Source organism: Eschrichtius robustus, chromosome 21 (assembly GCF_028021215.1).
Source record: "Eschrichtius robustus isolate mEscRob2 chromosome 21, mEscRob2.pri, whole genome shotgun sequence".
In the NCBI taxonomy this organism is placed as follows: Eukaryota; Metazoa; Chordata; class Mammalia; order Artiodactyla; family Eschrichtiidae; genus Eschrichtius; species Eschrichtius robustus.
In genome coordinates, this window is record NC_090844.1 from 14,070,725 (window position 1) to 14,096,539 (window position 25,815).

General features: G+C 40.6%; 2 protein-coding genes across 6 annotated transcripts in view; one reads left to right on the plus strand and one right to left on the minus strand.

Annotated features, from left to right (window-relative positions):
• Positions 1-4,726, plus strand: part of SNX25 (sorting nexin 25) — a 113,065-nt gene extending 108,339 nt beyond the window's left edge. Inside the window, exons 14-17 of one of the 4 annotated variants that reach the window (XM_068532294.1) lie at positions 78-144; positions 2,918-3,099; positions 3,631-3,731; positions 4,232-4,726. In XM_068532294.1, coding sequence (XP_068388395.1) covers positions 78-144; positions 2,918-3,099; positions 3,631-3,731; positions 4,232-4,312 — 431 coding nt within the window. In that variant the 3' untranslated portion in view covers positions 4,313-4,726. Of the gene's footprint in view, positions 1-77; positions 145-2,660; positions 2,864-2,917; positions 3,100-3,630; positions 3,732-4,231 lie in introns of those variants that run through there. The other 3 variants (XM_068532290.1, XM_068532291.1, XM_068532292.1) reach the window with 3 other exon arrangements.
• The window catches only part of LRP2BP (LRP2 binding protein), a 33,521-nt gene continuing 10,536 nt past the window's right edge, over positions 2,831-25,815 (minus strand). Inside the window, exons 1-8 of one of the 2 annotated variants that reach the window (XM_068532301.1) lie at positions 21,279-21,431; positions 20,276-20,411; positions 20,089-20,194; positions 18,969-19,192; positions 17,411-17,585; positions 7,667-7,779; positions 5,395-5,440; positions 2,831-3,119 (exon numbers count right to left, since the gene is read on the minus strand). In XM_068532301.1, the coding sequence (XP_068388402.1) occupies positions 7,714-7,779; positions 17,411-17,585; positions 18,969-19,192; positions 20,089-20,194; positions 20,276-20,411; positions 21,279-21,282 (711 nt within the window). In that variant the 5' untranslated portion in view covers positions 21,283-21,431 and the 3' untranslated portion in view covers positions 2,831-3,119; positions 5,395-5,440; positions 7,667-7,713. Of the gene's footprint in view, positions 3,120-5,394; positions 5,441-7,666; positions 7,780-17,410; positions 17,586-18,968; positions 19,193-20,088; positions 20,195-20,275; positions 20,419-21,278; positions 21,432-25,815 lie in introns of those variants that run through there. The other variant, XM_068532303.1, reaches the window with a different exon arrangement.

A 25,815-nucleotide genomic window follows, 5' to 3' on the forward strand; every position in this document is an offset into this window, starting at 1 on the left:
TTATGCTTTGTGCTGCTATGAAAATGTCACGATTGTGATAGCCTGTGGTAATGCTTTTCCTCTGATTTATATTTTAGTGTTTAAATGGGTGAGAAGAACATTAATTGCTCTCGTTCAGGTCACTTTCGGAAGAACCATCAACAAGTGAGTTGCACGAAACTAATGTTTGAATTCATGCCCTAGCCTTTGCCTCAGTAGTCCAATTACATCCCCAACTCAAGGTTTTTTCGTTTCTTTTACTTTTTATTTCTGATATGATTCTAAGATTGGATAGGGAAGCAGATTTCTACAAGACTCTCTCCCCCAGAATGCGTGGTGCACCAGATAACAGAAGTTTGGGCTGGCTCTGGCAGGCTGGTTGACGAGGGTCAGAAGATTGTTCTGGAAAGTTCTCTGTTGACCATGATGACTGGTTTTAATATCTTGGGTACAGCGTTTTTATGTCACATGATGGGGATCAGTTTAAGGCTTAGACTCTGAGCCAAAATGAAAGTAGGATGAGCAACGCACGGCAGGTTATTTATTTGAAGGGAAATGCAAACCATATATTTTTTTAGAGTTGGGGTGATATTAAAATAGTAATTCCTCTTGTTAGTTGATAGCTAAGTATCCATGAGGGGTGTGTGTACCCTATAACAACACTATTATAAGCCATATGTGTATTCTGAATTGTATCACGTTACCCATATCCCTAAGGGTTATATTCTATGCCCAGTACCCAATGCTTACGAGGCTGTAGCATTGTGACTTCCCCACACAAAAACTGGGAGTCAACTGCTAAAACTAAGGGGAAAAAAATCAGTTATTTTTGTATAGCAAAATATGTTTTAAGATGAAATTGTCAGATTTTTCCAAGTGAAAGATTAATTTAGTTGTCAGATGTATGTATAAGGTTAACATTATAGTTTTATCACATAAATCTTATAAAGTTTTTTGGGAAACACAATAAAGATCATATTATATTTTTATTCAGTTGCAAATAGAATATATTTTCCTTGTGGTCATAAACCAAAATTTACTTCTGTTTATTTCTAAGATTTTTTTTAAAAAATGGTGTTAGTGGCTTGTTTAGTTGACTTTTAGTATCGTGGGCTTTTAAGCAGAAAAATGCCCTGTTTAACTTACAGTTTCAGTCTGAGGCAAACCTCTTAACCTTAGTACCGACAGGCCTTGGATAAAGAAGTTTTCACAATGGCCCTATTTTTCTCAGAACTCCAGACTTGCTAATTTATTTTCTTTTTCAGTTTCAGAAAATCATGCATATATTCCCTGCTCCTAGTTATGATATTGGCTCTTAATTTTAAGATGAGCAGCTGTAGTTTGAGAGTGGTGAATACATCAGGCGGTTCTTGACATGGGGCTGGGGGAGGGGGACCATGTAGGGAATTTTCAGACTGTGGGTTTCAGTGGACTTTTTATCAGGTAGGGAAATTACGGAGCACCTGGCCCTGTGCTGTTTTGCCTCAGGCAGACGAGGACACATCATAAAATTAAGTAGCAGCACAATATGTGCCTCTCGCCTTGTACCAACTGTAATTTCACATCCCAGAATTACCGCAAAAGCTTCCTCCAGTTTTGGCTAATACAAAGTCAGACCTAAATTGATAGAAGATGCTCAGGTGAGATGGCCTTTGGTAAAAGTCACTCACCTAATTTTAAGTTGCAAACTGAAATTTTCCTTCTTCATTTCTTCATGCAGTGCTGGTGAGCAACCCAAAGACTATAGGCAAAACAAGCTGTGTTTTTATGTAGATTTTACTTAGGCAGGCAGGTCAGCAGGTTCTTAAAGCCAAAGTCCCATTGAATTAATAAAATTATTTTATTTGATCTAGATATGAATTGCACAGTTCTAAGCAGTATTGGGAAGTTTCTTAGGAGACATGCCGTTACAAACAGGATTACCATGGTTCTAACTCACAGTGGAATTTAGACTTCATTGGTGACTAGTACTGTGTACAAAGTGCTGGGCTTGAAACATCTATTTCAGATACTATTTCTGAAAACGTCACATTGTCCCTTTAAAAATCTGGTAGGGAAGTCAGATTCTTAAAGGGCTTTTTGATTTATTATTCGTGAATTAAGTTTGAAACTTCAGGTCTTCCTTGCACTAATAGTCCAAGGTGATTCTGCTCCCATTTCTGCAGAGAGACGTCCCCTCCCCACCTCAGCACCGCTGCTGGCTCTGTGAACGGTGCTGCTCTCTGCAGCAGTCCTGTGGTTGGCTGGAATTTGATGAAGTAGGGTTTACGGAAGACCTGGGTAACCAGATAAAAGCCACTTATTTATAACCGTGCAGGTCAAGATCTGCCCGATTTTCACTCCTGTGGGAAGGTGACGTGGCTGGATAGCAGTGTATCTTTTCTAAGTCCCCCCCTTTGTGGTGAAAGGGGGGTGTCTCTTCCCCCTTTGCCTCGTGAGCGTGTGAGATGTTTCCCGGGTCGGACAACTCTGCCCAGCGTCCTCTGCCGCGGCCGCCCCAAGGGACAACTAGTGAAGAGGCTGGGTTCTCCCCAGGACTACCAGAGCTCAGGGAGCTCTTCACAGTCTTTAAAACGGATTGATGTTTTCAGTTTATACCACTTCATGGAGAAATTAGTATGTTAAGTACCGTGCACAGTTAAGAGTAGTTGCAAGCTTCAAACAAATTAATCTCCTCTCAGTTCTTGCTTTTCCAGATTGAAAGACACCGTGCGGCAAACATTTAGAGAATTCAGTACCAGTGAACATGTGAGCTCCAGGAATGAATGGCTAGCAGTGTTACCAAAATAAAAATAACTTTCCGAGTCAGAGTTTAAAAATCCAATTCCTAGTTTATTCATCAAACGCTTATCTTAACCTACCCATTGATAAATGCCTTGTGAGAATAGAGAATAAGATTTTTAAAAACCTCATCCAAGAAATATTCTGCTCTTGAAAGACAAATCCGGGACGCAGTGGACTGGGCCGTCAGCGAGCAGATGGTGGTCTGCTACATCGGCGCTCTCCGCGATGCTCTGTGGCCCGCTGGGAATTTGGCGCCTCCGAACACAATCCCAAGTGAAGAACAAAGCCAGGAAACAAAGCGGAGAGCACAGCAGAAGCTGCTTGAAAACATTCCAGGTGAGGCCTGGGTTCTGACCCTGAAAGTCAGATGAAAAGGGAGTGTTGATGGCCCTTCTCCTTTTTCACTTCGGAAACATTATTTACAGTGAAAAAAGTGATCATACTTTTTCCTTTTAAATCATGTCTTGTCCCTTGCTAAGAAATTATACTGAGAATCCCAATAAGAACAGTACTGGTTATAATTTAACTAGAAAAATGTTTTAGAACAGATAATAACATTTTATGCTTTAAAAACCCTGTTAAAGTACCCTATTTTGAGAGCTCAGTTTTTTTTTTTGTTTTTTTTTTTTTGAGAGCTCAGTTTTTAATTGGGGATCCACGTATTAAAATTATAGTTTGTATAAATGCCTTATATTGAAAAATTCTAAGTTTTCTCCTTAGACATTGGAAAGAGCTGATCACTCATGTTCCTCGCGTCTCTGTGCCTTTATGTGCTGTGTGTGCATATGTCGTAGACCCTCACTGAAGGTCCATGCAGGTCCATGCACTTTATCAATAGCAGCGTGGAATGTAAACTTAATTTTTCAGATATGCTTCAGAGCCTTGTTGGACAGCAAAATGCCCGTCATGGTATAATAAAAATATTCAACGCACTGCAAGAAACGAGAGCCAATAAACATCTGTTATATGTGAGTAATTTAAAGCCTCCCAGAGGATTCACTGTTTCTTCAGTTCTACATTTCTGTTCATATACGGGGGTAGATTTTAACTCTTTATACGCTTAATCATTCTTATTGCTTGTAACTCTGAACCCATTTTCTCTGCTTTATTTTTGTTCAGTTTGGTTAAAAAAAAATACCCCCCTGTGGGTGTGGCATCCCCCTGCTCGCCTGCTGGTTGTTTCTCTCGACTTGTGCTGTAACATTTCTGCCTGAGTGCTTGGCTTTCTTATTTCAGCAAAGCCAAGTGTTTCCCAGTAGTCTGATAATACTGTTGATGGTTAACGGACCGTGAAATAAATCAATCTGATGCTAAATGGAGTTTATAGAATACTAATTCCTTTTGAGAGTAACTTGTTCACTGAGCATGGGCTCAGACTTAAAATGAGACTTTTGTCTTAGATGTAGATAGTTGAGTAAACCCTTAGAGAGAAAGACTTTTTTTTTTTTTTTTTTCTTTCTTGGTTCAGGTGCTGATGGAACTGCTGCTAATTGAATTGTGTCCTGAGCTGAGAACTCATTTAGATGAACTTAAAGCTTGTCAGGTTTGAGACTACACAAATAAACCACCCGAGAAATGTCTGTAATAATAGACATGAAACATTTTCCTCTTTTCCACAGAGGGCTTGACTGAGAACCATACTGATCTTTTAGTTACCTCCCTCTAGTTTTATGTGAATTAAGCAGAACTGGGGGGGGAAACTTGATGCTGTATATTAGGCAACAGAAAAAAACACTTGTTAATTATTTTTATTTTAATATAAATCCTTTAAAGGTCAACATACTGATTGAAATATTAAGTGTTAATACGTGATAAGAACCTAGGAAATATTTTAAGTATTTATGAAGTTTTGTTTTAAATGAAGAATTATGAACGTTGTACAGTTAATTTCCTCACTGAGGATTCTGAACATTCCTATATTCGTGTGTATTGAATATTGTTGTGCAATGCTTTGTGTGAAGTTACTGTGAAAATTTTATTGTCTTTATTTTTACCAAAGATTTCCCATAGTTTGAAGCATCTGAAGCAATAAAACATAAAAATGAATCATAGCGCTCTGATGTTTAAGATGCTTATATCTCAAAAAAAGTTGAAACACTTAAGGCAGTTCAGATATTTATCAAGTGCCTTTTTTGTAGAAAACATTGCACATGTAAGTACTTCCGTAAGGAAGTATAAAGTTTGTTGCCTTTCTCGAGACACAGAATGAATGTGAAAAATATGATTTTTAGTGTGAATGAGAAGAGCCAGAATTGGTGCTTGAAGTGCTCTATTAGGGAGGTGGGATGGATGGGCAGGAATGAGATGGGGAAACAAAGAGGAGGGAAGTTCCTTCAGGCTGTTCAGGACTTGATCGTGTCATCAAGTCTTGGGCACTAGTAGGGGCATTAGGCGAAATCCAGGGTACAGACGTTGCTTTGTTTTTAGTAGTGGGACCATGGACAAGTCACTTAATTTTCCTGGGTTTTACCATTTATTATGCAGAGATAATGAAACACTTTCCCCTTTCTAACCCCCAGGAATATTGAAAGCAAACCAATTAAGCAGGAATTCAGTTTGAAATCCATGAAAGAAACATACTATGTATATATATATTAAAGTGGTATTAATTATATCATTGTTAGATCATACCTGCTGAGTTCCTGATATGCCAGGTTCTTGATATGAAACATAAGTGCTGAAAGACAAATGATTAAAAATTAGTAAAGCAAATTTTATCTTTGATATTCTTTTAGCTACAGCTCTTTGATCCTTATTTCAAACCAAGATATTTGATACTTTCAAAAAAACTCAGTTGCCTATTTATACGGATAAGAATTATCCTTCACAGGGATGTAGAAAAGACATTCAGTAGAAAAGACAGTCAGAGAAGAGAAGCAGTGTGAAGTCACCAAGCCCTAGGAACTCATAGCGGTTACTAAAAGTGACCATCTTCTGCATAATTAAACCATGGCTGTTATGACTCCTCGATCCTTAAGAAGTCGTCTTACTTTTTCATAAGTTATCAACTATAAGGACTCTTACAGAAGTTTTAATTTTTTTTTTTTGAAAAAAATTAATGACCTTGAAGCTTCACCTCACTTAAAGGGTGACTCCAATCACAGGTCAAGGTGTGCACCATGGTCGGGAGTAGTGGTAGTTTGCAGGGGCTCACCTGTGCCAGGTATGCCAGCTTTATGGCAACTAGAGTCAACTGAAATTTTAAATCCTGTGTTGGGTTCACTTAGGACATTTAAGCACAGCATATTACCAAATATGACATGTCAAATTCCTACCTTTAGGATTTCTCAAACCGTGTTTTAATGGCAGTTAAAGTGGCCTTCACTTTGGGGATGTAGAGCAAGCTATGAAAAGTGCTATTACAGTCCGCATACACTGCCTTATTACATTTCTATTTTAAGATTCTTAAAGGCTTAAGGAACTGGATTGAGTGTGAAGAAGAGAATACCGTTGGGAATTTGGATCTTCAAACCACTGAAGGAATGTTCTGTGGATGGTATTAAGAAAACAAGAGCAAAAGCAAGTGGGCTTGTATTGTAGAATGATTTACGTTAGGTTTTACGAAATCTTTTAATGGGCTAGAGACATGGAAATGTTGTTACTGGGGAAGAAGAGTGAGTCTTCAGCAGAGATTTTAAAAGCAAAGGACTGGTTTTCAGGGATGATTTAAGTTTCTACTCTAAGATTTAAAGAAGTATAAGGCCTACGTTTGTCTTTAGATACAGGGAAGAAATTTCAACAAAGTGAAGTTCAAATAATGTAGACAAACCAGAACATAAAACAAGAGCAAGTAGTTTTGTGCCATATAATACTTCTTTAGTGACAGGCACCTACATATTAATTGCATTTTCCCAGTGCTAAGACTAGATCTTGTAAATCACTTTGGAAAGGATGGTTGTGACTTTTAAAATTAAGCCATAACATTTACAAAGAAGGTGTTGTTCAGGTATCTTAAACATTATTTTCAATATCTGTTTCACAGATGTATATTTCTTTAGAATCTTTTGCATATGGATTCTATTTTTACTGTCGGATTTTGCCTCTGTAGATGTAACTGATAAGGAAAGCCTCTTGCTAATTTAACAGTTTAGTTATAGTTATATTGGTAGGTGATTTGAAATTTTATCTTGTTTTGAAATACATTGAGGGTTTTTAAAATGTAGAAAAGGACTTGAAGCACAGAGAAACATCTTGTTTCAATTGATTACCAGGAACGTAGCAGTTTTACTCATTAAGATGTTTATGGAAAGGCAAGATTGTAAGCAATTTCTTAAACCCACTTATTTTGAAATTTAGATTTTTAATTTTCAATTTGGAATTTTCTATTTTAGAAGTCTTCGATGACTGAAATAAAATTAAAAGTTATTCAAAATTCACAACACTAAGGATTAAAGAAATTTAAAGAATTAAACTTAAGTTTGTTTTAATAAGTTTGTAGCATTTATACTTCTGAAGTTATTAAAGCTAAGATTACACTAAGTCTTTCAGGACACTATTTAAGAAAGGAAAAAAATACTAGCTTTATGGAATGGTTTTCAATATTTGACATGGTTTTGGTCAGTCACTAGCCTAACACAGCTGGATCTTTGAGGACTCTTCCTGCAGTTCAATCCTGTAGCTACGTTTCAAGTTGCAACATTTTACAGATTCAAGAGGGGTTGGATAGGGAGGGTGGGAGGGAGATGCAAGAGGGAGGAGATATGGGGATATATGTATACGTATAGCTGATTCACTTTGTTATACAGCAGAAACTAACACACCATTGTAAAGCAATTATATTCCAATAAAGCTGTTAAAAAAAAAAAAAATGAAGGTAACCTGTCATCAGTAAAATACCCAGGATAATGTAATGTGGGAGAGAGAAAACAAACATAGCTATTATAAAAATTATAAAAATACACACATTCTAAGGTGTTAGAATCGATGATCTTTGTTGAAATACATTGTAGTCTAAATTCTTTGACGAATAAGTAAAGTGTGAAGTTCATCTGCCAATGAAGGATTCAGACGACATGCCTTAAAAATCAAAGAAAAAGTTTAGACACATTTTGAATTGTTGGATCTTTTGTTTTTAAGAAATAGAGTACAATGATTTAAGGGAATTCTGTAGTTAGCGATACATTTCTATTCTGATTTCTTAATTAGGGAGATTCAGGTTAACCTATGCAAAGTATTAATAGATCATAACTAAAAATAACCATGCTATTATCCTTTGGGAGAGAAAATTCTCAGTGCCAAAAATAATGGATTTACACATTGATAGTACTCTAAGTTATGAATTATCAAAATAAGTAAAATAGAAAGCATTAACATTTGGCCTCAAACCTGTTATGTGAATAGCAGCATGTATAATTTTTTAAACATATGATTTTGTCATGCCTAAATTAGCAATAAGGTGCATAATTTCATAGTATGTCAGGAATTTGAAAGACACAAGTTACCTCATCCAGACCTTACTCCATGCAGAAATTGTCCCTTTTAGTACCCATGACAGTTGGTTACCAGATATTTGCTTGGTTGCTTCTAGTGGCAAGAAGTCAGCACCTTGGCTTCTGCACACGGCCCCCCAAGCTGAGGTGTGGGCACAGCCATTTCACACTAGGTTCAAGGCCTCTACATGTGGCACCCTATGAGCAAGTCAAACTAGACTAAGCACAAAGGGGAAAAGACTGGGGCTTACACCATTGGTTCTCCTGGTTCTCAGGCCTTCAGACTCAGACGGGAACTAAACCACCAGCTTTTCTGAGTCTTGCAGCTTGCAGATGACAGATGGTCTCTGCAGTCTCCATAATCATGTACAAATTAGTATATACAGGGGAGGAGGATAAGATGGCGGACTAGAAGGACCTGAGCTCACCTCCTCTCACAAAAACACCAAAATCACAACTAACTGCTGAACAAGCATTGAAAAAAAAGGACTGGAACCTACCAAAAACGATATTCTACTTCCCAAAAGAAAGAAGCCACAACAAGACGGTAGGAGGGTTGCTTTCACAATCAAATCCCATATCCGCTGGGTAGGTGACCCACAAACTGGAAAATAATTATATTGTTAGGTTCTCCCATAGGAGTGAGAGTTCTGAGCCCCCATGTCAGGCTCCAGTGGTCTGGCATCAGGAGGAGGAACCCGCAGAGCATTTGGCCTTGAAGGCCAGCAGGACTTGATCGCAGGAGCTCCAGAGGACTGGGGGAAACAGAAACACCACTCTTGGAGGGTGCACACAAGGTGTCATGTGTACCAGGACCCAGGGGAAAAAGGAGTGACTTAATAGAAGCCTAGGCCAGACCTACCTGCTGGTCTTGGAGGGTCTCCTGGGGGAGGTGGAGAGCAGCTGTGGCTCACTGCGGGGACAAGGACACTGGTGGCAGAGGTACTGGGGAGTACTCATCAGCATGAGGTGTCCTGGAGGCTGCCATTGCGACGCCAAGACCTGGCCCCACCCAACAGCCCAAGGCTCCAGTGCTGGGAAACCTTAGGCCAAACTACCAACAGGGCAGGAGCACAGCCCCACCCACCAGCAGACAGGTTGCTTAAAGTCTTCCTGAGCCCACAGCCGCCTCAATACACCCCTGCCCACCAAAGGGACAAGACCCAGCTCCACCCACCACTGAGCAAGCATCAGTCCCTCCCACCAGGAAGCCTGCACAAGCCTGTTAGATCAGCCTCACTCACCAGGGGGGCAGACACTACAAGCAAGAGGAACTACAATCCTGTAGCCTGTGGGACGGCAAACACAGAAAGTTAGATAAAATGAGATGGCAGAGGAATATGTTCCAGAGGAAGGAACAAGATAAACCCCCAGAAGAACAACTAAGTAAACTGGAGATAGGCAATCTACCTGAAAAAGAATTCAGAGTAATGAAGTAAAGATGATCCAAGGTCTCAGAAAAAGAATGGAGGCACAGACCAAGAAGCTACAAGAAATGTTTAACAAGGAGCAAGAAGATGTAAGGAACAAACAGTTGGACAATACAATAACTGAAATGAAAAATACACTAGAAGGAATAGCAGAATAACAGGTAGGAGAACAGATAAGTGAGCTGGAAGACAGAGTGGTGGAAACCACTGCCACGGAACAGAATAAAGAAAAAAAGAATGAAAAGAAAGCAGGACAGTCAAGAGACCTCTGGGACAACATTAAACACACCAACATTTGCATTATAGGGGCCACAGAAGTATGAGAGAGAGAGAAAGGGCCTGAAAAAATATTTGAAGAGATAGTAACTGAAAACTTCCCTAACATGGGAAAGGAAACGGTCACCCAAGTCCAGGCAGTGCAGAGAGTCCCATACAGGATAAACCCAAGGAGGAACATGTCGAGACACATTAATCAAATTGACAAAAGGTAAGGACAAAATATTAAAAGCAACAAGGGAAAAGCAACAAATAACATACAAGGGAATCCCTATACAGTTATCAGCTGATTTTTCAGCAGAAACTGCAGGCCAGAAGGGAGTGGCACAATATATTTAAAGTGATGAAAGGGAAAAACCTACAACCAAGAATACCCAGCAAGGCTCTTGTTGAGATTTGGAGAAATCAAAAGCTTTACAGACAAGCAAAAGCTAAGAGAATTTAGCACCACCAAACCAGCTTTACAACAAATGCTCCAGGAACTTCTCTAGGTGGAAAAGAAAAGCCTACAACTAGAAACAAGAAAATTACAAATGGGAAAGCTCACCAGTAAAGGCAAACATACAGTAAACATAGGAAATTATCCACACACAAATATATCGAAACCAGCAATCATGAGGAGAGTACAAATGCAGGATATTGGAAATGCATTTGAAATTAAGAGACCAGCAACTTAAAACAATCTTGTATATATATAGCCTGCTATATCAAAACCTCATGGTAACTGCAAACCAAAAATGTACAATAGATAAACAGGCAAAAAAGAAAAAGAAATCCAAACACAACACTAAAGTAGTCGTCAAATCACAAGAGAAGGGAACAAAAGAGGAAGGGAAGAAAAAAGACCTACAGAAACGAATCCAAAACAATTAACAAAATGGCAATAAGAACATACATATCGGTCATTACCTTAAATGTAAATGGATTAAATGCTCCAACCAAAAGACACAGACTGACTGAATGGATACAAAAACAAGACCCATATATATGCTCTCTACAAAAGACCCACTTCAGATCTAGGGACACATACAGACTGAAAGTGAGGGGATGGAAAAAGATATTCCATGCAAATGGAAAGCAAAAGAAAGCTGGAGTAGCAATTCTCATCTCAGACAAAATTGATTTTAAAATAAAGACTGTTACAAGAGACAAAGAAGGACACTACATAATGATCAAGGGATCAATCCAAGAAGACATAAAAATTATATATGCACCCAACACAGGTGCACTTCAATATGTAAGGCAAATGCTCACAGCCATAAAAGGAGAAATTGACAGTAACAATAATAGTGGGAGACTTTAACACGCCACTTACCTCAATGGACAGATCATCCAGACAGAAAATCAGTAAGGAAACACAGGCCTTAAATGATGCATTAGACCAGATGAACTTAGTTGATATTTACAGAACAATCCATCTGAAAGCAGCAGAATACACATTCTTTTCAAGTGCACATGGAAAATTATCCAGGATAGATCACATGCTGAGCCATAGAGCGAGCCTCAGTAAATTTAAGAAAATTGAAATCAAGCATCTTTTCTGACCACAGTGCTATGAGATTAGAAATCAACTACAAGAATTAAACTGTAAAAAGCACAAACATGTGGCGGCTAAACAATATGCTACTAAACAACCAATGAATCACTGAAGAAATCAAAGAGGAAATCAAAAAATACCTAGAGACAAATGAAAAAACACAATGATTCAACCCTATGGGACTCAGCAAAAGCAGGTCTAAGAGAGAAGTTTATAGCAATACAGTCTTACCTCAGGAAACAAGAAAAATCCCCAATAAACAACCTAACCTTACACCTAAAGCAACTAGAGAAAAAGAACAAACAAAACCCAAAGTTAGCAGAAGGAAAGAAATCATAAAGATCAGATCAAAACTAAATGAAGTAGAAATCAACAAGAGAAAAGATCAATGAAACTGAAAGCTGGTTCTTTGAAAAGATAAACAACACTGATAAGCCTTTAGCCAGACTCATCAAGAAAAAAAGGGAAAGGGCTCAAATCAATAAAATTAGAAATTAAAAAGGAGAAGTTACAACTGGCACCACAGAAATACATAGGATCATAAGAAACTACTTACTACAAGCAACTTTATGCCAATAAAATGGCAACCTAGAAGAAATGAACAAATTCTTGGGAAGGTACAATCTCTCAAAACTGAACCAGGAAGAAATAAAAAATATGAACAGACCAATTACAAGTACTGAAATTGAAACTGATTAAAAAACTCCCAACAAACAAAAACCCAGGACCAGATGTTTTCACAGGTGAATTCTATCAAACATTTAGAGAAGAGTTAACACCTATCCTTCTGAAACTATTTCAAAAAATTTCAGAGGAAGGAATACTCCCAAACTCATTCTATGAGGCCACCATCACCCTGATACCAAAACCAGACAAAGATACCACAATAAAAGAAAATTACAGGCCAATATCACCAATGAACATAGATGCAAAAATCCTCAACAAAATACTAGCAAACAGAATCCAAAAACACTTTAAAAGGATCATACACCATGATCAACTGGGATTTATCCCAGGGATGCAAGGATTTTTCAATATCCGCAAATCAGTGTGATACACCATGTTAATAAATTGAATAAAAACCCGTATGATCATTTTAATAGATGCAGAAAAAGCTTTTGACAAAATTCAACACCCATTTATGATAAAACCTGTTCAGAAAGTGGGCATAGAGGGAACCTACCTCAACATAATGAAGGCCATATATGACAAACCCACAGCTAACATCATACTCAGTGGTGAAAAGCTGAAAGCATTCCCTCTAAGATCAAGAACAAGACAAGGATCTCCAGTCTTGCCACTTTTATTCAACATAATTTTGGAAGTCCTAGCCACAGCAATCAGAGAAGAAATAAAAGGAATCCAAATTGGAAAAGAAGTAAAACTGTCACTGTTTGCAGATGACATAATACTATACGTAGAAAATCCTAAAGATGCTACCAGAAAACTACTAGAGCTCATCAATGAATTTGGCAAAGTTGCAGGATACAAAATACAGAGAAATCTCTTGCATTCCTACACACTAACAATGAAAGATCAGAAAGAGAAATTAAGGAAACAATCCCATTTACCACTGAATCAAAAAGAATAAAATACCCAGAAATAACCTAGCTAAGTAGGCAAAAGACCTATACTCCGAAAACTGTAAGACACTGATGAAAGAAATCAAAGATGACACAAACAGATGGAAAGATATACCATGCTTTTGGATTGAAAGAATCAATATTGTCAAAATGATTATACTGCCCAAGCTAATCTACAGATTCAATGCAATCCCTATCAAATTACCAATGGCATTTTTCACAGAACTAGAACAAAAAATGTTTAAATTTTTATGGAAACCCAAAAGACCCTAAATAGCCAAAGCAATCTTGAGAAAGAAAAACGGAGCTGGAGGAATCAGGCTCCCTGACTTCAGACTATAGTATAAAGCTGCAGTATGGTGCTGGCACAAAGACAGACTTGCAGATCAGTGGGACAGGATAGAAAGCCCAGAAGTAAACCCAAGCACCTGTGGTCAATTAATTTACAACAAAGAAGGCAAGAATATACAATAGAGAAAAGACAGTCTCTTCAATAAGTGGTGCTGGGGAAAGTGGACAGCTACATGTAAAAGAATGAAATTAGAATGCTCCCTAACACCATACACAAAAATAAACTCAAAATGGATTAAAGACCTAAATGTAAGACTGGATACTATAAAAAAAGTCATAGAGGAAAACATAGGCAGAACACTCTTTGACATAAATCACAATATCTTTTTGGTTCCACCTCCTAGAGTAATGAAAATACAAACAAAAATAAACAAATGGAATGCTAATTAAACTTAAAAGCTTTCGCACAGCAAAGGAAACCATAAACAAAATGAAAAGACAACCCACAGAAAGAGAGAATATTTATTCCCTTGTTGGTTGCATCATTTGTAATCTCCAAAATATATTGGGTTGGCCAAAAAATTCGTTTGGGTTTTTCCATAAGATGTTATGGGAAATTCCGAATGAACTTTTTGGCCAAACCAATACAAAATAATTGCACTCATGCAGCTCAATATATTAAAAAACCACCCAACCAAAAAATGGGCAGTGGGCTTCCCTCGTGGCACAGTGGTTGAGAATCTGCCTGCCAATGCAGGGGACACGGGTTCGAGCCCTGGTCTGGGAAGATCCCACATGCCGCGGAGCAACTGGGCCCGTGAGCCACAATTACTGAGCCTGCGCGTCTGGAGCCTGTGCTCCGCAAACAAGAGAGGCCACGATAGTGAGAGGCCCGCGCACCGCGATGAAGAGTGGCCCCCGCTTGCCACAACTAGAGAAAGCCCTCGCACAGAAATGAAGACCCAACACAGCCATAAATAAATAAATTAAAAAAAGAAAAAGAAACAAGTCACTTGAGGATTTGCCTTTAAAAAAAAAAAAAATGGGCAGAAGATCTAAGACAGACAGATGGCCAAAAAGCACATGAAAAGATGCTCAACATGGCTGATTAGAGAAATACAAATCAAAATTACAATGAGGTGTCGCCTAACATCTGTCAGAATGGCCATCATTAAAAAGTCTACAAGTAACAAATACTGGAGAGCGTGTGGAGAAGAGGGAACCCTCCTACACGGTTGGGGGGAATGTAAATTGGTGCAGCCACTATGGAAAACAGTATGGAGGTTCCTCAAAAAGCTAAAAATAGAGCTGCCATGTGATCCTGCAATCCCACTCCTGGGCATATATCCAGAGAAAACCATAATTCATAAAGACACATGCCCCCTAGTGTTCATAGCAGCACTATTCACAATAGCCAAGACATGGAAACAGCCTAAATGTCCATTGACAGATGAATGGATAAAGAAGACGTGGTACTTTAGTTGCCGCAACAAAGAGTAGCCCCCGCTCGCCGCTGCAGCTAGAGAAAGCCCACGCACAGCAACAAAGACCCAACGCAGCCAAAAATAAATAAATAAAATAATTTAAAAAAAACAAAAGATATATGTATAACTAAATCACTTTGCTGTCCACCTGAAACCAACAACATTGTAAATCAACTATACTCCAATATAAAAAAAATTTTTTTATGTCACCACCTTGGGCTTTCCTGGTGGTACAGTGGTTAAGAATCTGCCTGCCAATGCAGGGGACACGGGTTCAAGCCCTGGTCTGGGAAGATCCCACATGCCACAGAGCAACAAAGCCCGTGTGCCACAATTACTGAGCCTGCACTTTAGAGCCCACGAGCCACAACTAATGAAGCCTGTGCGCCTAGAGCCTGTGCTCCACAACAAGAGAAGCCACCGCAATGAGAAGCCCGCGCACCGCAACGAAGAGTAGCCCCCGCTCGCCACAACTAGAGAAAGCCCACGCGCAGCAACAAAGACCCAACGCTGCCAAAAATAAATAAAATTGAATAAAAAAAAAAGTCACCACCTTTAGGAAATAGAAACTAAGGTTTTACCTATAAACAGCTGTTTTAGAAGATTCTTTGTATTAAGCTAAAATCCCCCACCCCCAACCCTTTAGAATCGTTGACTGTTCCTAGGAGGACATACATTGCTGGTTTCCTGGAAACTGAGAGGCAGAGGAGTGGGTAGTCACCCAGCCTGAGGGTGGCAGAGCTGAGACCAGGCCTGGGGCTCCTGACTTTCAGCCCAGGGTCTCTTCATCTGCGGCCTTATCTTTCCTGTAACATACTGCCGTGGGCAGTCATTCTCCCTCCCCTACAGTGCCTCTTTTGTAGGACAGCCTTTCAGTCTGATGAAGACCACTATCAGAAGCCCCTCAAGTCTTTTCTCTGAGTAAAATACTCAGAGTTTGTTATTGTGCCTCATCTGACATGATTCCAGATCCTTCACTGGCTTACTTTTAAAATGGAGAAAACTTAGAGGAAGTTATCTCCCATAAAATCCAGTGGCCAAAATTGAGTAATGGGGCTGTATTATCTCCCACCATAAGGAAAATAGTTTTAAAATTGTAATCTGTTTATTATGCTCTTTTATTTAGGATGAACATATACCACATTTCAGGATATTTTACCCAGAGCTCTCCGCTTATGTTTACTTGGAAAGGGTACCAAGGATAGCATAGAATCTGAAATTGACTTGGTTTGGAAATTGGTATAATATACAGAACATTTAGATTAAACAAAGACAGCTGTTATTCATACTAATGGTGTAATGGTAAATATCTCAAAGGTCAAGTTGTATTTTTTTTTTTTTTTTGGCTGTGCTGGGTCTTCGTTGCTGCGGATGGGCTTTCTCTAGTTGCGTCGAGCTGGGGCTGCTCTTCTTTCCGGTATAGGGGCTTCTTATTGCGGTGGCTTCTCTTGTTGCAGAGCTCGAGCTCTAGGCCCGCGGGTTTCAGTAGTTGTGGCTCGCGGGCTCTAGAGTGCAGGCTCTAGAGCACAGGCTCAGTTGCTCCGCGGCATGTGGGGTCTTCCCGGACCAGGGCTCAAACCCGTGTCCCCTGCATTGGCAGGTGGATTCTTAACCACTGCACCACCAGGGAAGCCCCAGGTCAGTTGTATTTTTGTACTGTGTCCCTATATTTGTGTTGGTATGGGTTTAATACTCTGGAAATTTTAAATTTCCAATAAAATAATTTAGGTTCCAAACTTGCCCACACATTGGAACCCCCTGGGGAGCTTAAACAAATCTGCTTGTGTCCCATTCTGGGAGATGGTGATTTAATTTTTCTGAAATAAGGCCTGGGCTTTAGGAATTCTTAAGAGATTCCCCATGTGATTTTAATATGCAAATAATTTTGAGAACCACTGCTGTAATGTGATCAGATTTAGGCAAGGGACTTAGAAAATTGTTCCTTGCCTTGTTCCCTGCTCCAGCTTGAACAATGTGGCAATGCGTGAAATTTTATGATCTAATTCTCATTTGGACTTATGGATGTCATGGACCTAAGGTGTGTAATTTTTTGTTTTCTCTTTTAAAAAAAACTTGCAGTTACTATTCATGATTCCCTTTCACACTCCCTCTGCACTTTTTAACAGTTGATTTTAGATGTGAAATCCATTCGGTATCTAAATAAACTGATCACATGGATTAAAACATGAAAAGGCTTATTTTAACTGGTTACCTCAAAATCATGAATATCCACCTAAGTGTGGTAGATGTCATGCAAAAAGAAACCTTAATGAAATGTACCTCTAATGTACTAGAATAAAATAGAGATTCACACTTTTTCTGGGTGAAAGAAGGCATGCACGTTCTGGGGTTAAGGTCTTGGTGCTGGGCCTTAGGCGGCAGACAGTGAAATAGAGTAATTTGCATCAAAAATAGAAATTTTACCATCTGTGCTTAATTATTAAAAAGAATGACAGAATTGTTTGCAAACAAGCTGCATGTCTGACAACCTCTTGGTAGAACAGAGGTTATCTGCACAATAAGTAGGAAAAAAACACTGATTTAAAAAGATGTCCAAGTCTCAACTAAAAACCCAGAAATTTCTATTGAGTCAATTTATATTTGTTGTCAGGCTTACTTTAGAATAATAGCGTTTAGCTGTTGCTTCATCCTTTGTGATACCCAAGCCAAGCTGCAGACACCGTGCGTGGTAGAAAGAGGCCATGGCCATGCCTCTGCTGATGAATTCTGGGAGACAGTCCGTGACCTGGGCTATCATGGGGATGTCATGAATCTCATCGTAGTCAGCAATCCTGTTACAACATCCAGTTGTGAAATTAAAAACAGTATCAGTTACAGTTTACATTTTTATAAACATGCCCAGAAATTGTCCATGTGCCCCAAGTGGTTTCTCTATTATTTCTACCAGTTTGAGAACAAAATTGTTTGCTCTGTGGTGAAGGGTAAATAGAACAGTCAACTAACACCAGAAGAAGAGGAACTAACTACAGTGGTTACTATATGGCTTCCTAGGATTATACTGGTCAGGCTTAATAACCACTAAAAAACATTAAGTTTAAAATATTATAAGAACTCTTATCACTTTGCAGATTTAAACAATGGGAAAAAAGCATTTTTCTATCTCTTTGGGTATTTAAACATCAACCTTGAATTTGGACTTTAGTCACACAGGACCAGAAAACACATTAAGAAACTTGCACATCTATGATAATGGGCAATAAAAAGTCCTTCTCTATAACCCAGATACAGAGATGGAGAACTATACGAAAACAAGTCAACTCCACGTCAGCCGTAATACTGTGGGAAACAGGAACATGGACAATAATGGAAAGCTCCAACAATGTTTAAAGAACTGTTTGAAGTCTTAGTTTTAACCATATGGGCACCTGGGGATTTGAGACAGCAGAGACCACACCTTTAAGTGGCCTGCTGCCTGGAGGCCACGATGGTGGGGAGGAGAGGGTAAAAGCAATCCCTGCATCCTCCAGTGTGGATGTCTGCCTCACACTGGGCTCGGGGACAGGGGAGCCTGTGGGCTCCGTGGGAAGGGCATTATTGGGAAGGAAATGGCAGCATGGCCTTATAGCCATTCTAGAGGACACCCAGGTCTGTTGCATTTGTACATTGTGGGTAAATGCAGGAAAGTACACGGCCTCAGAGAAAATAAATTTCCATATACTTTATGTTAGTGTTGGAGTCTTTTAACCATTCTCATTGTACAGTCCTCATCAAGCTATATTGCAATTGTGCAGTTATAGAACCTATGGCTAAGGGTGTAGGAAAAAAGTTTAATATTTCTCATGTGCCAAGCTGTGTTAAACACTTTATATTCACTATTTTTTTTTTTAAATCAAGAAGAAAATACTTCCGCAGGATTACAAAAGAACAATTGATGCCCCAAAAGTTCAACTTGTGTAAGATTACTTAGCTGGTATACAGAGCAAATAGCACTGAAGTTCTGCAGACTAATAGATGTACTATCCAATATGGTAGCCATGAGCTACGTGTGGCTATTAAAATCCAGTGAAAATTACAAGTTCAGTCCTCAGTTGCACTGGCCACACTGCAAGTACCAATAGCCATCATTTCCAATTCTGCAGCGAGTTCTATTAAACAGACCTGGCATAGAACATCTAGTAAGAGTTTTTGTAAATACTTTTATCCAGCTTACTCACCTTTTGGAAAATGCAACACACTTTGTAAAAAATTTCATCTTATAGTAATACTCCACGAGATTCCCTTGAGCGTAGACATTTCCACGCTCTGCTGCTTCCCTCAAGCAATGCAGGGCAGCCTCAGTATCCTGGCGGATGCCTTGTCCATAAAAGTACATGAGCCCAAGTGCACCCTGGGATTCCAGGTTTCCATTGCCACAAGCTTCTGAATGCCAATAAAATGCCTAGGAAAAAGCACAATTCCCTAGTATTCACAAGGTGGATTATAAAGGGAATCTCTCTATAAGATAGTACTATTAATTCATCTCTAGGACATCGTTCTAACCCCTTGAACGTATGTCAGGCTAGCACCAACTTCGCATGCCTGAGAGAGGGTGCTGAGGGGAGCCCGCCCGCTGTCTGCCCACAGTGCAGGCGAGGTCACTGGCTCGAGCTCAGCTGTTCAGGTTTCAGGATTTTCAGATTTTCCAGAGGAAGGACCAAGAAGGTGGGAAATAGGAACCAAGCGTCTGAAAGGCTTTGTAATGAGGCACAGCAAGGAGAGGAGAGCAGCTGATGTTGTGAGATTGCGGCCACCTCTCAGATCCTCTTGGAGCTCCAACGGGATCAAAGAAAACCAAGGATAAAAACCTGCATGTGGTCCCAGCACGTTTGCTCAATACTCAGCTACAGTGAATCTGAGTTAGTTCAAACCGATTTCCAAGTAGCTGCTCAGTTATCTGACAAGGATCTTGGGGGTTATGTGCCTCCTACAAGTTTGCCTTTTAACGCCTCATTTCCTTCTCCCTATAAGATTTCTTGGAAAGGGTTTCCATCATTGGTGATTAAAGAGGTTGTACTGACTCTCCCTCCTGTTTTACCTTTTATGGTAGAATATTTTGTATGTGTGCTTTTTATAGCATACAAAGTGCTCACATCCATGGTCTCCTTTGGTAGAGGCAGGGAAGGCAGCATTCATAGTTGAGGAAAGGGTGAAATGAGCTTGGGCTTGGAGATCTTAAAATGTAAGCTTTCTATACGTTGAAAGAAATATAAGAGATATTCAAGACTACATACTTACTCCTCACCAAATATTAATCTACACAGGATGCTAGGATTTAAACAAATAGATCACTGTTACCTTCTCTAACTCTCTGGGTTCCTTTGTTGAGTAATACAATCCTAGGATACTTTGAGCCTTCACACTAGCTTTTGGATTTCCATTGTCTGCAGCAAAAAGCCACAGTCTAGAAGAGAAGGGCAAGGCAAGTTATTCTTTGTTTAAAGCATTTGATTAAAACAAAAATCTTGTTCTCAGGTCAGATTACCTTTCGGCTTCCTCGTCTGATTGTTTAACGCCTTTTCCTTCATAATAAGCTCTTCCAAGGTTGTAAGCTGCTGCAAATTGTAAGTGTCTTGCTTTGGGACACGGAGAATCAACAATTTTCTTCATATATTCCACTCCTTTTTCCTTCCACAAAGGAAAAGAACAAAACAGAAAGTCCTAGTTTAGTTTTACCCAAATTAAGTTTTCTCCGAATAATGCTGTAAAGCGTTCACCCTCCGACATGAGGTAGAATGTCATGAGTCTATACCTAACAGGTATGGTTGTCCTGGACTCTGCAGGGCTAGAAATAAGTAAAAGTCCATCTCCTGGGTCAGCGTTCCCAGGAGCTCTGGGATATAAAGCATTTCCTTCATTTTATAGCTTCCACATTTGCGTTACATCTCAATATGGTTTCCTTCTTCTCTCCTCATAGCCCTTATTCTGAATCGGCACAGTTCTTAGAACTTAAAGTGTAAGAATAGCCAGTAACTTCCACATTTTTAATCCTTACAGGACACGTGTGAGCCCCAAACTCTGTCTTCTCTCTTCAAGCACACTTTCCCTAGCTGTGCTCAGTGATAAATTTACATCTACTACACTCATCTTCATATGACATCTGCATAGTCACAAAACACAGAAGACGTTCTAACCACCAACAAAAGGCTTTCCTCCCTCCAAAAACCCAAACACAAACTGTTTACTAGACTAGGTTTCTCTTGTCCAACGCACAGCAAGCCAAAATGCTGAGCCCACGAGGTTTGCAGCAAAGAGGGTTTACAAGGCAGCCAAGTAGGAGATGGGAGAACAGATCTCAAATCCGCCTCCCCAAAGGCAAGGAGCTCGGGGTGTTTATAGGATAAAGAAGAAAGCAGCAGGCAGTTGGAGGTGTGGGGAGCATGGAGAAAGGTGATTGGAAAAAGGTGCAGGAATCTTTGCTCTGCACAGGTGTAACTAAGCTACAGGCCTCTGCACGTTCAAAAAGTCACTCAGCAACAGACACTCACGCATGCCCAGTTGAAGGGTCGGTGGTTCTATCCAGTCTTAACCAGCTCAGCTCAAACTAGACACAGCTGACTCCAAGTTCCTAGAAAACAACTCGGGCAAACGTCTTGTTTAGGCTACATGCTGCTTGGAGGACATGAGAGTCTTAAAAAACCACCTTGATTAGTGAAGGCAGGTAAAGTGGATTTGACCCACGGTTTCAGTCCCACCCCCACCCCCCCTCGCTTTTTGATCATTCCTCAACTCTTGAGGAAAAAGGGTGAGGACAGCTCTGGCTAATTCCTGCTGATAAGGGGCATAGGCCTAACAGGGGCTTGAGGAATCAAACTATTTAGCACTCATTTGAGAATATTCTCTTGTTCCTGGTTTCAAGTTAATTTTGATCCCAAACAAATACCACTTATGCGCCAGCTGTCAAGGCATTCATAGGCCCAAGATTGGTAATAAAAACTGTAGACAAATAGGTACAGGGTGGGGCAAATATGTACACTGTGAGGGCATACTGAACGCCAGACATGCGAATATTTCGACTCTTATTTTCAGGGATTTTACCTAGGACACTGGCGAGCCAGGGATCGGTGTCTTACTTTTTTTACGAATTGGAGCGTGTTGATCATTATCACCTTTGACTGAAACGCTTAGATAGTATCGAAGGAACACAGGCTGGGAGAATTAAGTGTGGTTTCTACAATATCCTCACCAAATAGAAACTTGACAAGGGTAGATGCCAGGGATTTTTGTTGTTTGCTTTTTGGTTTTTGTTTTTTATTCTGAGGACATGAGGAGACCAAATTTTGGCTTATTCAAGGAAAAATGCGACAGGACATTTTGTTGATTAGCCTAATTTGATATGTTCACACCTGAAGTCACAGTGAAGTTAGGGATGGTCAAAAATTAACGACAGGGGCTTCCCTGGTGGTGCAGTGGTTGAGAGTCTGCCTGCCAGTGCAGGGGACACGGGTTCGAGCCCTGGTCTGGGAAGATCCCACATGCCGCGGAGCGGCTAGGCCCGTGAGCCACAACTGCTGAGCCTGCGCATCTGGAGCCTGGGCTCCGCAATAGGAGAGGCCACGACAGTGAAAGGCCTGCGCACCGCGATGAAGAGTGGCCCCCACCTGCCACAACTAGAGAAAGCCCTCGCACAGAGATGAAGACCCAACACAGCCATAAATAAATAAATTAAAAAAAAAAAAAAAATTAACGACAGGCACAACCAAGGGGTCAGCATGATCAAATACAGAAGGTTTTTTTTTAGATGACATATCCAAAAGCTAGAGAAATTACCTACTTTTGCCAAAGACTGAAAAATCCTAATCACTGAATTGTCCTTCCAAGCCTGGGAGCTTAGAAACAAAGAGAAGGCAGAACAAAAGAAAACAATCAATCTGGTTACTAGCAAATTATTTAAATTGCTTTCTAAATTTTACTTTTCAAAGCCACCACTGCAGCAATCCCACTCACCTTAATTTCTTTCTCGTGGCTTTTTTCTGGGGGTTCGCTTGCCCACTCGGGAAAGTCAGCGTCAGGGTTGGAACCACCGCGGTATTCCTCACGCAACGTGCTTCCCTTTCTCAGTGCGTTCCTCATAAGGTCCCAACCGGCGAAGATGGAGCTGGTCTTCAGGATGTTTATCCTCCATGATTTCAGTCTAGATGTTCATTTTCTCCTTTAAGAGCTTCCTAAATGGGTTTGGCTGTGAGTCCAAAGTTGGGGACCCAAATACGGCAGAACCCAGCCATTCCCAGAAATTCCTGCAATTATCTCTCGGTGGGAGCTGCAGCCCTAGCTAGAGCTTCCCTTCCATTAGAGGGCAAGTCTCTCTGTCCTTGTGAGAGTTCAAAACCCAAATATTTCACAGAGGGATTGAGAACTCTGTGCTTTTTCTTGGATACCTGACAGACCTGTTCAACCAAAAAGGTTGAAATCAAAACCATATCCTGGTCTCAGGTGTCCTTTGTTTTTACTGGTGATCAGTATCAACCACATCCTGGAGCAGGGCTCCCTCATTTAGTTGAGGGTCCCTCCAATCTTTTGCCAGGATTTCTCCAAACATCGTGGGTAAAGTTTTAAATCCCTGAGGAAGTACTGTCCAGCAGTACTGTTGTTTAATTCTTAGTACCTAGATCTTCCCATTTGAAAGCAAACAACTCTTGGGATTTAAAACAAGGATATGCAAGAAAAGGCATCTTTCAACTCGAATACAGTAAACCAACAATGTCTGGACAGATTAGTGAGCAGAGTATATGGGTTAGGGACTACTGGATGAGTCTCTTTTACACTCTGATCTTAAATCGTGTACAGGCTGACTTCAGGTGGTGCCCTAAGCTGTATAAGCCTAGCTCTTTGCTAGTCCCAGCCTCCCGTCTGCCCAGGTCTTCGGACTCCTCTTTGCAAACCTCTTCTGAACAGTTGCAGGATGTTCTTTTTGGGATTGGAGTAATAGAGCCTGCAATGCGCAAGCCTGCTCTGGTGGTACTTTAATGTCTGTTCACTCAGGGGCAAAGGTAACCCTGGTATTTAGTTAGTAAATCTCGTCTCAGAAGGGGAATGGGGCATTCAGGCATGTATACAAAGCTATGCTTCAGATGCGTTTTCCCCATCTGACAGTTTAGCAGCTGGAAAAAAGGCATTTTCAAGGTTTCTTTGGACACCCCAGTTACTAACATAGTTTTAGAAGGAAGCTTAGAAAGCCAGGTATTTAAAACTGAGTAAATGGCCCCCATATCAATCAAAATCCTAAATTTCCCACGGTCATAGTCATCCAGGGCTCCGCCTGGGAGATGATGGACTTCACAAGATTTAAAGGAACCCCTAGGGCCTGTCATTCTTGGTCTCTGTCATTCTCTTCTTGGGCATCTGATGTGCCAGCTGTTTACCTTCAAGAGTCTTACTTAGGATGGGACCCTCTTTTCCAGTGTCCCTCCTGGTTGCAGTATGCACACTGGCGGGGTCCCGCTATTGGGTGCCCGTTTGAGTGGAAGCTTTTGCCGAGTCCCTTGTGGGAGTCCTTGATTCCATCCAGCTCTTCCCGGTGTTAAGGTAGCCGCCCGCAGAGCAGCCTCTTTCATTCTCCATTGTTCCCTTTTCTCCTGAACCTGGTCTCTGCTATTAGAAACTTTAAAGGCAGTTTCAACAAGTCAAGACATAGGCATTCCTAAAGGCCCTGCCATCTTTTGCAGTTTCTTCTCTATACTGGGTGCGCTCTGACCAAAAAATGGTCACTCTGACTTTTATAAGTTCTCTTTGTATGTTGCCTATAGGCTTTAAAGACCCTTTCTGGAAATTCTGAAGGATCCTCATTTGGTTTCTCTTTTACCTCCTGTACTTTATTAAGGCTTGTTTTGGCATCCCTCTTCGCAATCCTGCAAGAATGCAATCTCAATAAAGTTCGGGCCTGTCTCCAGCATTCACATCCCCATCAGGATCTGCTTTTGGTGTAGCCCCGCGTGCAGCAGCCCTCACCGGGTTGCCAGGGGTTTCTGCACGAAGCAGATCTGCCTCCTCTCGAGCTTTATCCAGCACCATCTTATGCTCTTCTGAAGTGAGGAGGGTATTTAATAAATTTTGGACATCTGCCCAGGTTCGGTTGTGGGTTACAAAAAAAAAAAAAAAAAAAAATCAATGAAGGTTTTCCATTCTCGAGTCATCTCTGTAAGTTGGCATATTGTTCTTCCAATTAAATAAATCCAAAGTGGACAGGGAAGTGGACCCAGATCCATCCCATCACCTGCCCAGTCTCAGCATTCACAGCCCCAGTGCGGACTTGCCTTAAGGGATATTGCCCTCCCCGCATTTGGGTAGCTCCCTGGCCAAGCTGCACACCCTGGCAGGTGATGAGAGGGGAGGCCATTCCTGTTTCTCAGCCCTCAGAGACTGGGGTGGGGGGAGGGCACAGGCGCCCGAGAGCCTGAGGTTCAGATGCTGACAGTGAAGGAGCGACAGCGCCGTCCTGTGACGGAGGAGGAGCATCAGAGCGGTCCACTGAATTTCCAGCAAGTCATCCTCCTTTTCATTAGAATCAAGCAAAACAGGTTTCTTTGCCTTTCCTTCCTGTTGGACCATTACCTTACATCTACTCTACACAGGTTTATTCTGATACAAGAATATAAGAGACTGTACATAGGTATTTCATCCCATTTTTATTCCTGTTTACAAAATAAATCTACTTGCAAAGTTTTATTGTAATTTAAGGATCCATTTTCAGGCCATTGTGCTCCAGAGTCTAGAGGATATTATGGTCATTCAGTGTTACAAGAAATAACCATCCTTTATTTTTCCATGGATTCATAACTGAAAGTCTCCCAATTTTGGAGAACGTAGCCTGGAGGGCTGCAAGAGGGAACTGAATTAACATTGCCCATTTTGAAGGGGCTTTGTTCCCAGGTGGGTGCAGCAGCAAAATCTAAGGGTCCTTGCTACAGTTGCCAAGAAGCTCAACCCCCGGTAGCCAATTCCTAACAATTAAGACAATCAGACATAGACAGACATGGACAAACAAGACCAAAACAAAACCAAAAACCAGAGCCCTGGGCCTTTAAC